Raw genomic sequence first — 12,574 nt, 5'->3', positions numbered from 1 at the left:
TTAAAAATCTTTAAAGATTAGTTTCTACAGGTATATATAGGGAATACAAATGCAAAAAATCCAAAGACACACCAAACCAATGTTTTTATGGTAATTCTTATCAGTACTGTATGAGTTATCTATATGGAAGACATTCATATACTACCAAAATAATCTGACATGTTGGGTAAAGGGTAAAAGAAAATGAGAAGCAGCTGTGGCTACCTTATCAGCAGAAAAGTTTTATTCCTTTTGAGGACAAACAAACCACATCCAAGGTCTTAACTTACAGACAGAAACCAAAGTAGCCATTTAAAGCGTTAGATATTGGATACAAGACATACATTGGGGAGAATGCTTCGCCATCTGAAGCTCACACCACATCGGCCCAGTGGACAGCTGTGCACTCTACTTGTGCTTAAGCGCCTGGGTGTGGCTGAGGGGAAGGCGTGTCTGCAGAACGGAACAGCTGTGTTTCACAAGTACTGAAGCATTGTAGACTGCATGGGGGGGTATATATTTTCACGTTGAAGGGAAGAGGGGAAATCAGCAAAGTCCCTCCCAAGAGAATTAGGCTGCCTTGCAGAGAGCCACGGCAGAGAAGCGGACTTCTCCTTGCTCACGCTCGGTGAATTCTCTGCAGACCTTAGCAGCGTCCTGGAAAGAAGAAATGTCGTTAATATTCCAAGAGCAAGAGCTCAAAAATGAAAGTCACATAGGGAAAGGCTCCTAGGTCTATTAACGCTTAAAGTTCACCCTCATCAACTTTAATTCCATCATTAATTTGAAAACCAGGGCTTAAAGGAAAAAATCAGGTAATGGGAAAGACAGGGTTACATCATGGATTTGACTTCTTTATCACTTCCACCAAATGGTTTTGTGCTTCTCTCACCTTGTAACTGGTTTTGGAAAAGTTAAAAAAAAAAAAAAAAAAAACCAACAACAAAAACACAACTATTAATGCTATTTTCCTCAAATCTAAAGATTGGAAATCGATCTTTCTTCCATAAGGTGGCATAAAAGACAAGTTGTAACTCAGAAATTCCCGAAGTAAAGACAATTGTCTTTTAAGTAAACATTTTTAAAAACAGCCTTAATGTTTACCTGGTATTCTAGGTGCACACAAGCAATGGAAGCTTAGAGACTGATGGTGAAGTGACATGTGTTACTACTTCTAAAAATCTAGATGACAAAGACTGGTAACAGAAAATTGATCCCAGGGTTATTTACCAACTTCTAGGATATAACTGTTTTGGGATCAAAAATATTACTCTGTTGAATCTGTAAAAAAAAAAAAAAGCCCAGTGGAAAGATGCCTGAAGAAGAAAGAGAATGCTCTATGATACAGAACGGTAATGAAACATCACTCCTAAAATTTAGAAATCACCAACTCAATGAGTTTGGGCCACATGGCTCAGGCCTGCAATCTCAGCACTTTGGGAAGCTGAGGCAGCTGATGGCTTGAGCTCAGGAGTTCAAGACCAGCCTGGGCAACATCTCTACTAAAATTTGAAAAATTAGCTGGGAATGGTGGTATGCACTTCTAGTCCTGGCTACTCAGAAGACTGAGGTGGGAGGATTGCTTGAGCAACGTTCAAGGCTACAGTAAGCCATGATTGCACCACTGCACCCCAGCCTGAATGACAGAGCGAGACCCTTTCTCAAAAAAAGCAACCAAAGAGTATCTGGATTGACATCAACATTTTATCTTCTACCAGGTTTTTTAATATACCAATATTCCAGACCTGTCTTCCCTGAATTGACTTTACTAGAGAATATACAATATTGATTTCACTATTAAAGTTGTATCTTTAAAGAGGATAACCATCTTCTACAGAGCTAATGTGCAGGGACCTAATTCATTCAAGTTTAGGATATTTGGGTTAAGTGCATGTATCTTCTCACCAGTTTAATGATTTAGTGTGAAGTTTAGACAACCTAAAACATCCTTAACCATATAGAACCAGCCTTACCTAGGGTAAGAATTTTAACTAAAATGCTGGTTTAATTTAGAAACTCTTTTAATTTTAAATAAGTTTCTAATTAGAATAGTTTAAAAAAAAAAAAGGTTTTAGCCAGGTACTGTGGCACACGCCTATAATCCCAGCACTCTGGGAAGCTGAGGCAGAAAGATCACTTGAGCCCAAGAGTTAAAGACCAGCCCGGGCAACATAGTGAGTCCCTCCCGCCCCATCTCTATACAAAAATTTTACCTTCCCCACACCTTATAAATGCTACTCATGTGACACTTGTAAGTATCCTAATGGGGGGCACATTTTTATGGCATCAGTGCAGTGTTAGATGAGTTAGCATGTACCTTAAATGTTTTACTAGGAAGGATCAGGGTCTTTCCTCCAAACGGATCAAAGATCAGAAATTCTGCCTCTGTTTTCTTATTCTCACCAAGTAAATTCTGATTTTCTCATGCACCCCTGCATCCCATCCTGGCTCTCCAAGTCTATTCTTCATTCCATATTCGTATTCCCACATACCTCTTGAATACCAAGAATTAGCTTTAACTGATCTCAGGTGTGTCTGACAGACAAGAGCAATCAATCCTCCCTATTAAGAGTGACATAATGTGGTCCACTAGCATCTTGGGGCTATCAGGTCTGTGAAGTTTCAAAGAGAGGTCTTTTCTAATGAAAGGTCCTATTGGTATTGTACAGTGGCTAAGAGCACAAACTCTAAATGCAGACTAAGTTTTCTTTTTTTTTTTTCTTCTGAGACAGAGTCTTGCTCTGTTGCCCAGACTGGAGTATAGTGGTGCAATCTCGGCTTACTGCAACCTCCACCTCCCAGGTACAAGCGATTCTTGTGCCTCAGCCTCCCGAGCAGCTGGGACTACAGGCATGTACCACCAGGCCCGGCTAATTTTTGTATTTTTAGTAGAGACAGGGTTTCATCATTTTGCCCAGGCTGGTCTTAAACTCCTGAGCTCAAGCGATCCTCCCACACTAGCCTCCCAAAGTGCTGGATTATAGGCGTGAGCCACCATGCCTGGCCAGACCATATAGGTTTGAACCATAGTTTGCCATGTAAGTCACTGACCTCAGGCCTTAAACTCTGTGTTTTCTCAGCTCTGAAATGGGGATAATACCTATCTCATTGTGTCATTAAAGGATTTCTTTTTTTTTTTTTTTTTTTTTTTGAGGCGGAGTCTCGCTCTGTCGCCCAGGCTGGAGTGCAGTGGCCGGATCTCAGCTCACTGCAAGCTCCGCCTCCCGGGTTTACGCCATTCTCCTGCCTCAGCCTCCCGAGTAGCTGGGACTACAGGCGCCCGCCACCTCGCCCGGCTAGTTTTTGTATTTTTAGTAGAGACGGGGTTTCACTGTATTAGCCAGGAGGGTCTCGATCTCCTGACCTCATGATCCGCCCGTCTCGGCCTCCCAAAGTGCTGGGATTACAGGCTTGAGCCACCGCGCCCGGCCAAGGATTTCTATAAAAGACATACATCACCTAGAAGAGCACGTAAATACAGTAAACTGCAGCATGTGGGCCTAACCCAGCCTGTGGTGGTGGAAAACAGCTACATACATTCATTTAGAGGGTCTATAGGCTGCTGAGTTGTAACAGCAGAACTGAATACTTGCAGCAGAGCCATATGCCATACAAAGACTAAAATATTTTGTTTGGCTCTTTATAGAAAATGCTTGCTGAGTCCCGGTCTGCACACAGCAAGTTTTTCAAAGATTCGATACTACTACTACTCAAATGAAGTATTTTGAATATTTTAACAGCATTTTGTATATTTTTCTTCAGCACAGCAAGCTAAAAACAGTATTTTGTATTATATCATAATTAAGCATTTTTCCTTTATAATAGTAAACTAATTCAACTCTAGACACTCATTTTTTAGTGAAAAGGCCTAGAGTCACCTACCAACCTTTGTCCAGAATCACTTTTCTGTCCAGGATGGTTACAAAGTGATCCTGGATATTAACAGTTTTTGTCAGGTGCATTTTAAATCCTGCTTCTTTTGTTCTTGTAACAGTAGACCATGTGGGAAGGAAAAACTCCTAAACTTAACCAACTAACTAGAACCTATAATACACTACCTCCAAGACTGACCCAAATCCAGTCGTCTTAGAGGGATTATGAAAGTCTACTGTTCCGTGAGTCTTTAACTATGATGTAATCTGACGAGAGGACAATGGTCACCTTAATCCCACCAGGAAGCAAAGCAACAGCTTTCAGGCTAATTCTAACTGTGGACTAAAGACAGCACATGAAACAGATTACTCAGGGTGTCTCTGAAGCCCTGTTTAAAACCACTCACAATAAAATAAGGTAGACAGAATTACTAAGATGATCTTGCAGCCCTAAAGACTGCTATTAACCCAGGCAACTGATGCTGGTTGTCCTGGAAGAGTGTTAGCACTTTAGAATAGAAACTTTGGCCAAAGAATTGTGGGGCCCATTAGGAAGAGACGCATTCCAAAGATGACCTGCAGCAGGGTGCCCTCTGAACTGGCGCCATGGTTCACCGGAAAAGGCATTCGTCCATCTGTAACAAAAGAAGCCAGACATGTCAGTTTTCTCTGTATGTTTTCTGGCTACCATGCTTACCTAGCCCAGATGGAAGTTCTAGATTCTTCCAAAAACCACTGCCAAACCCACAAAAGGAAGCCTGGTTATGAAGCAACAGGCTGCAAATGAGGTTCAAGTGTCCCCAGGCATCCATCCCAGGCAATTCTAGTCTATAAGATCGTACAAGCTCAAATCAGCTACCCTAATGGAGGGGTCTGTGCCCCAACTCTAGGAAACGGCCACAGAGCAAAAGTCAGATGCCGTCTCTGGGGTATAGGAAAGATGGAGGCAAGAAGAGGAGACACCTGAGATTTCATCTGTCCTCCAATGACTAGATTGCCTTCACTATTCCCTTGCCTTTGTAAGCCTGTAGGTGGTATCTTGACTTGAGACAACACAGTTACAAGTCTTTCTCCATTAATTCATTCAAAAGGAATGAATCTTACAAGGTAGGTCGTCTTTCTTGATGCCATAAACTAGCTAATAGAAATTATTCCAACATATCCAGATTCTTTTTAGACAAGTAAGGTCATATTCAGGCACTGATCCTTTTTCAGATGTATTCTTTGCCCAGAAAGGATGATACTAGGGTATGCTATAGGAGGAGATGGGAAAAGAAAGTCTGATCACATATACCTTCACCTGGCACTGATCTGATCTACGCTCTTCAATGGTTTCTGACTGAAGCCATTGATTAGGCATTAAAGCCACTGATTAGGTCAGTTGCCTCAGGAAGTTGCTCTGGGAATAATAAGGGGTTAAGTGCCCTCATGAGAATACTTTATTACTGTGGCTTTATAAACAATGATATGCCAAGGGCCATAAAGTCACACAACAATATATCAAGAGATTCAGTCGGAAAGAATGCATGAAACTACATTGAGTTCCAAAAATGGAGTGAAACATACCCAGTTCATAGAGGTGGCCATCCACGTTGTTAAACAGAATGAAATGGAAATTCACCTTGTCATCTACCTAAAGAAAGTCAAGACATTTTTTTGAAAATGAGTGTAAGCTGAACTTATTTTAAAAATTATCTTGCAATTCAAGTGAAATATGCTTGAACTGATTTGATTTTAAAAAATTACAGCTAATACTTATGTATGTCTTACATTAGGCCCTATGCTAAGCCCATTAAGGTAAATATACTGTTAACTGTCAGAACAACTCTATGAGGATGCTATTACTACAGGATTTTTACTGAGGCTTAGAGAGGCTAAGTATCTCAACCAAGGTCAATACTAGAAAATGGCACAGCCAGTTGTAGTTATAAAGACACCGAGATCTGGCTGGTCATGGTGGCTCATGCCTGTAATACTAGCACTTTGGGAGGCAGAGGCAGGCAGATCACTTGAGCTCACAAGAGTTCAAGACCAGCCCGGACAACATGCTGAAACCCCATCTCTACAAAAAATATAAAAATTAGTAGGCATGGTGGTGTGTACTTGTAATCCCAGCTACTCGGGAGGCTGAGGTGAGAGAATTGTTGCAGTGAGCCAAGGTCACACCACTGCATTCCAGCCTGGGCAATGGAGCCTGACCTTGCCAAAAAAAATTTTTTTTTTTTTTTTTTTTTATAAAAGGACACCGAGATCTGACTTAAATTTGGCAGCTGACTCAGAGGTTCTCATCAGATTATGGTACATTCAAACCTTCTAGAACTTGTCCTTTGTGGTGTATTTCATCCTCCCCAACAGCCTGTGAAGATTATTTGAAATGCTCACTTACTAGGAGAGGTGCACACTCTGTAAGACTCATTTCTGTTTTTGAGACAGGGTCACCCAGGCCAGAGTGCAGTGGCATGATCTCAGCTCACTGTAACCTCTGCCTCCAGGGCTCAGGCAATTCTCCCACCTCAGCCTCCCGAGCAGCTGGGACTACAGACCTCGCTGCTCTTTGTATTTTTTGTGGAGACGGGGTTTCACCATGTTTGCCAGGCTGGTCTCAAACTCCTGGGCTCAACTGATCACCCTCCTCGGCCTCTCAAATTGTTGGGATTACAGGCATGAGCAACTCTACCTGGCCTATAAGACTCATTTGGATCTAAACAAAACACTGTCAGTTTGAATTTACTTGATTTCAACAGCCAATACAATTTCTGAAGAGCCTTTTGAAAAGGTCTAGTCAAAGCATTATTTGGGTAGAACTTTCTGGTGCCATTTGGCGTTGGGTGGATAACATTTGCTGTGTTCCAGTAAGATATTCCTGAACAATTTCAGTGGAAACACAGATGGCACCCAGGCAGCCCGGCTCCGATTTGTATTTGCATTTACCCGACATTGGCCTTCCTGTGCCACGGCATCATGGGCTGCCTGTATGGCCTGCAGAAAAAAGAAAATAATTAGCACAAAAATCTCTAGAGTTATTTAAAGGCAATGCTCTGAAAGTTCTCTTACCTCATTCTTTTCAAAGCATTTTGCTCTGTCTTCAGGGGACATTTTCTCTGTTTCAGAAATAAACTGTTTCAGGACTGATCCATCCTCTTAAAGAAAAAAATGGATGTTAGCATAGATAAAATAATACAAATGGGTACATATTTATTGTTGACTTAAGCCTTTGCCGAACATGCTGAGCAATGTGAATCTTTAATACTGCCTCCAGGGTTGTGGATGAGCTGTACCTTTTCTCCCAGCCTCTTTTTCTAACCCCTCTCTATTCACAGGTTTCAAGTCAGAGAGGTCGCTCCACTCTCCCAATATGCCAAGCTCTTTCTTGCCTCTGTTCTCTTCTACCCCGGACCCCTTTATCCCTCCCACTTCATTCATCTCTCAAATCTCTGTCACTTTTTCACAGCAATTCTTTTTTTTTTTTTTTTTTTTTTTTGAGGCGGAGTCTCGCTCTGTCGCCCAGACTGGAGTGCAGTGGCGCAATCTCGGCTCACTGCAAGCTCCGCCTCCCGGGTTCACGCCATTCTCCTGCCTCAGCCTCCCGAGTAGCTGGGACTACAGGCGCCCGCCACCTCGCCCGGCTAGTTTTTTGTATTTTTAGTAGAGACGGGGTTTCACCATGCTAGCCAGGATGGTCTCGATCTCCTGACCTTGTGATCCGCCCGTCTCGGCCTCCCAAAGTGCTGGGATTACAGGCTTGAGCCACCGCGCCCGGCCTCACAGCAATTCTTAATCTGTAACATGTATTTGAGATTTCTACAGTCATAAAAGCTGGGGCTGCCTTGTTTACCTGCTGTATCTACAGCACCTAACAATGTACAGTTCACATCTATTATATACATGACGCTATAATCATGTTCTAATCTAAAATGGTTCCCAAACCAAGATTATTGTTTTGGGGTAGAAAATTCAACCTTAGTAATTCAGTTATTCAGACAGAAAATAAAGATCTTGAATAGAAATGTAAAGAAACAAAACAGTCCAGCATAGAGACATCTGACTGGATAACCACTGATGTAATAAGCATTTTGTTACTGCTCAGTGTGGATAAGCCTAAGAGGCACTAATTACAAACCTATAGCAAGAACAACATATTTCAAAAGACCTCAAAATTTGAACTTTCAGCTCTAAAATTTGTGAAATGGGACCATTTCAAAATTCAGAAATGCTAGGAATCCTTTCTGAGGAAGACTGTGAGTCAGTTTAAGCGTGTGACACCATCATTACAAAATGGTTTCAAAAGGTACAGCATCTCTGACCTCGGGAACAGTGTTTCTGAACTCCATGTTTCAAGTTCAAGCTTAGGATGACTGGCCTCAAAACCCACACCTACCAAATCCCAGTTTATCTTGATTATTGGCCACTGCGTGTATAAGTCCGATTGTGCCACAGGAATTCCCAATGGTCTGCTTCATGAAGTACACTTTAGGACTAACTTCTTGTCCCTTCAGCTCTTCAATCTGTTTTTTCCTGAAGTTCTCATGCTGCGAATGTAAAAAGCATTTTTACATCTCAGAATGAAAGTGCAAAGAACAGATGGCAGCAAAGTGAGTTCTACCACCTAAATGGAAACACCAGGGGGATGTGTGAACAGGAGCCTTAGTTCTAGATGCTGGAAAACTCCCAGAGAAGGGCACGTCTGTCTGCCTCCCACACCCACGCTGGCCAGTGGGGCTCTGAGAGGTTCGGAGACTCCACCCTGGTGCTGCAGTGCAGTGACTGCATTGGATACTGCCCAAGGCTGTGTCTAGACACCACTGCAACCTTTCAGCCCAAAATGGTGTCATGAAGTCAGAAAACAAACCAGTTCATTATTTTCTCCCTTTAACACTTAACCGTATTTCACATAGGCATCCTAATCAAGCTTCAGTCAATTGAATGCCCAACAAGAGCACCAGCTGGTTTACATTTCACTATTCTTTAAAGTTCTACTTCTACTCGGCTCAAGTACACTTCACTTCAAAAACAAAAACAGCCTTAACTGCTGAAAAGAGCAAGTGAAAGAAATTAACCATTCCCTCCACCCTCTTTTTAAGGAAGGAAAGACAACTGGTCCAGGGTATTGGGCTGTGATTTTACAAGAGGAAGATGTGACACTAGCTTGTCCTTGCCAGCTAAACAGTTTACTTTGAGGATAGACTGGCAATTTGAGGAGGAGGATAGAGACTGGTAAGTGAATGGGACTAGGAAACGGATTTCCTCAAAGCATCTGCTAGTTTTTTGTACAGTAATTTAGTAAGCCTATCTGGACTTTTCACTAACTAGCTTTAAAGACCTTAGAAGTTATGATTTCTTGAGCCAGGGTCAATGGCTTGCATCTATAATCCCAGCTACTAGGGAGGCTGAGGCATGAGGATCACTTGAGCTCAGGAGTTCAAGACCTTGTCTCTAAAAAATAAAAATATAATAAATAAGTTAGAACTTCCTAGTTAAACAGTAGGGTACTAATATAGAAACACTGATTTCCCATAACAAGCAAAACCAGACAGACCATCAGAAACATATTTCCAACTCTAGGAGCTTCACATTTCTGTACATGAACTGAAGTTTAGGCTTGCTCTCTGGTACTAACAGAAGAGTAAGATCTCTTACCCCAGAAGATCAACTTAAACTCCAACTAGCAGAACTTTTTCGCTTCTATCTAACCGGATGCTCAATTTAGTATTCATTGACCAGTAAGAGTTTTTTTTTTTTTTCATTTTCTAGGCTAATTAGATGAAATATTAAAATGGGACAGCACCATCCTTTAGGGCTGCTTGAGCCTTCCATGGAAATCATTCTGTAAATAGTTTACTAGCACTTAATGTTTCAGAAGTCGTCCATGTAGGGGGTCATAACATTCCCTTAGTCAAAAATTAAATGCCCTCCAAATTAACATTAGCATCTTTGAAGTCAGCCTATAAAATCTCAACTTTTCTTTCAATTGGCTTCAGTGTTTTGTCCAGTAGGCATTCTATGTAGCAGAAAAGGCGCTCGATAAATCTGATAGGTTGAATTGAAACTAAAGGACAAAGTATCGAGCTCTTTCAAACATAACACAAACTAGAATGTTCTCTAACAAGATCCAGCAAAAGGAGAACACTAAGCTTTTAAAGGCAAACATGCTGCACCACTGCCTCCCAGAGGCCTTGCCTCTGAATGCTGCTCAAAACCTCCGAGTCATCATGGTTGCTCTAATAAAAAAAACCCGTGTGTGAGGCTCAACTGGAGACAGGAGACTGATTTGGTCAACCAAGAAGCTAATTCGACTTCCAACAATATGGCAGCTCCCTTTTAGCCCGAGTAAAAGACTTTAGCAATAAAAACATGTCAGTGAGATCATCTTATTAGCTGTAATAAGTGTATTTACCCATAATACTTAGCTTATTTACTAGAAGGAAGGCTTGGAACTTCCCATACGCTTGATTTTGGCTACGGATGCTTCCAGAACACCTGGCCTTAGGACGGTGCTTCAGTTAACCTCACCGTTGGAGTGATGCCCCAAGTTTTGCTAAAGCTAATTTCAGTCTCTCCCACATCAGCAGCCAAGTGCCAACAACAGGAGATAAGACAATGTCATGCTAACGACTGGGATTCCATACATCACAAGACAGCAAATATCCTATCCTTTAAAAAAAAAAAAAAATCTGACGCTGTCTTTGAGATACATCTATCCATACACATTTGTAGGAGGAAAATCATTTCAAGGGAAATGCAAAGGTGCTTTCAAAACTGAGCCTGTAACCCCCATTTCATTTAGCTACAAGGTCAGAGATGAACGAGGATAAGTGAAGAGGAAGGAGGTTCCCGCACAGAAGCCATACACAAATGATTAAGCTTTAAGAAACACATTCAAGAGGCTAAAAACCAAGTGAGCAAGTAGTGGGAGTGGAGAAGTGTGAAGAACGCCTTAAGACCATCAGAAACCCAGGCAATGGAGGCGGAGAATTAGCGAGCCTAATTGTTTCCCAGCGATTTAGGACAGCCCTTCCCCCTCCATTCTACAGCTAGGTGGGAGTCTGAGAAGCAAACAATGAGTTGACAGGTTACAGCCCTTAAAGGGAAACCAGCAGCCATTCCCTCGAACCGGAGGCTCGAAAAAACCCAAGTTCGAGGGAACTCATGAGTAGGATGAATGATTTCCCTGGATAACGGGATCGATGGAACTGAGATACTGCCGCTCTTCCAAATTTAAAGCAATTGTGGTCGGATGGGAGAGAAGGCAATAGGCACTGCTGGAACAGGAGCCCAGGGAGTAGGTACCACGAAAATGCAGGCTCCTCCCTTGCTTAGAGGCGCGCCCCGCATCACCTACTGAGGAGGGGGCGGGGCGGGAAGCCCCAGACGCCTCAAGCTGGGGAGCGGCGTGCACTACCGGGGGCTCGCGCATCCTGGGCCTCACGCCCTACCTGGGCAGTGAGTGGAAACAGCAGCAGCAGCGCGCAGGCAGGCGCTGGCACCGAGCCCAGAGACTCCTCTTCCAGCCCCAGCACGTCCACGAAGCGCCACTGGCCGGCGACCCCCAGCCGGGACAGCACCTGCGGAGAGGAGACAAGGCGGCCAGGGGCACAGGGACACGCGGGTCGCGGGCACCTGCCAGGGGGCGGGGCCAGCAGGCGCGCGCCCTCCGCGCCCGCACCCGAGCCTGGGAGGAGCCCCAGTCCCGCCCTGCCACCCCCACCCTGGCGGGCGCGATGACACAGCACAAAGCGCGGCCCACACGTGGCGCCCGCGAAGCCCGTGCAGCCTAGTCTGTGCTGCCCGCGCCACGCCCTCGGGAGCTCCGCTCGGCGCTAGCTCGCCATCGGGCGCAGCCCCTCCGTCTCCCCGTGACCGGTTTCGCAAAGCACCCGCTAAATGCAGGGGCTCAGGAAGGGTGCCCAGCCCACGCCCCAGCCCTGCGGTCTCCGGTGTGCGCAGCGGGCGGCTTGGTTTCTGCCAGCAGCCGGAGCCGGTGGGCGCCCCCGCCTCGGCCCTCGCGGGGGAGGGGGCCAGAGACGGCGCGAGACGCCACTCACTTTGTTCAGCATCTGAAAGGCAAATGCAAAGAAAAAAGCAAAACCGAACGGGTCAGCAACTCGGCTCCGTCTCCCTCGGCCTTGCGCTCTCCGGGCAGCGGTGCACCTGGCGCTCACCTCGGGGTTGATCTCCATCGGCTTGAGCTGCATCTTCGCGGTGCGCCCCACAGAAACAACCCAGGGAAGACGAAAAACAGCTAGCGGAGCCGCCCAGGCTGCAGCTATAAAGCGCCGGCCAGACGCACTGTGAGGCCTGCGCAGGGGGAGCAGGGGCAGAACCAAGCGAGGGGGAAACGGCCGGTGGCGGCCAGATGGGTACGAAACCCCCGTACGCAGCGCGGAGTGGTATGGCCGGGCCCCCAAACCTTGCAGTCTCACTCGCCGGTGAGATAATCTGGTGGTTGTGGAGACGGGATTTGTTGGTGGGTGTTCTTTAAATGTATGGAGCAGTCCTTTTGATGGAGTCTTTAATTTTGGGCGAAGTTTCTGGAAACCCATCCTTTCTACCATCCCAATTACCCTAAAGCTCGGGTCTCTGAAGCATTTGAGAAAAAGCACAAATTCAACAGGTATATATTTAATATGAATGAATGTAAATGTGTGCCCCCCACCCCAAATCTCTCAGCAGTTTGCGTTTAACCTTAGACAATTTCTCCTCCATGTTAAGTCAGACCAGTACCG

At 44.5% G+C, this 12,574-nt stretch overlaps 1 protein-coding gene across 1 annotated transcript; it reads right to left on the bottom strand.

Annotated features, from left to right (window-relative positions):
- Window positions 1–201: 201 nt before the first annotated feature.
- On the bottom strand, window positions 202–12,168 carry UCHL1 (ubiquitin C-terminal hydrolase L1). The gene is made up of 9 exons (XM_033214073.1): window positions 12,011–12,168; window positions 11,894–11,905; window positions 11,285–11,413; window positions 8,230–8,380; window positions 6,906–6,991; window positions 6,783–6,830; window positions 5,418–5,484; window positions 4,428–4,486; window positions 202–636 (listed from the first exon to the last, which is right to left on the bottom strand). The coding sequence occupies exons 1-9, from the start codon at window positions 12,041–12,043 to the stop codon at window positions 550–552; spliced, it is 672 nt and encodes a 223-aa protein (XP_033069964.1). The 5' UTR covers window positions 12,044–12,168; the 3' UTR covers window positions 202–549.
- Window positions 12,169–12,574: the final 406 nt, after the last annotated feature.

The sequence above is a fragment of the Trachypithecus francoisi genome, unplaced genomic scaffold (genome assembly GCF_009764315.1).
Source record: "Trachypithecus francoisi isolate TF-2019V2 unplaced genomic scaffold, Tfra_2.0 Lachesis_group1, whole genome shotgun sequence".
NCBI classification, from domain to species: domain Eukaryota; kingdom Metazoa; phylum Chordata; class Mammalia; order Primates; family Cercopithecidae; genus Trachypithecus; species Trachypithecus francoisi.
Note: the sequence above shows the minus strand (reverse complement) of the source record. Positions and strands in the feature narration are given on the sequence as shown.

Coding starts and splice junctions, on each gene's coding strand:
- UCHL1 (XM_033214073.1), bottom strand. CDS start 12,043: ATGCAGCTCAAGCCGATGGAGATCAACCCCGAG. Junction 6,831..6,905: donor AATGCTTTGAAAAGAATGAG/GTAAGAGAACTT, acceptor TTTTTTCTGCAG/GCCATACAGGCAGCCCATGA. Junction 5,485..6,782: donor CACAGGAAGGCCAATGTCGG/GTAAATGCAAAT, acceptor GACTTTCTTTAG/GTAGATGACAAGGTGAATTT.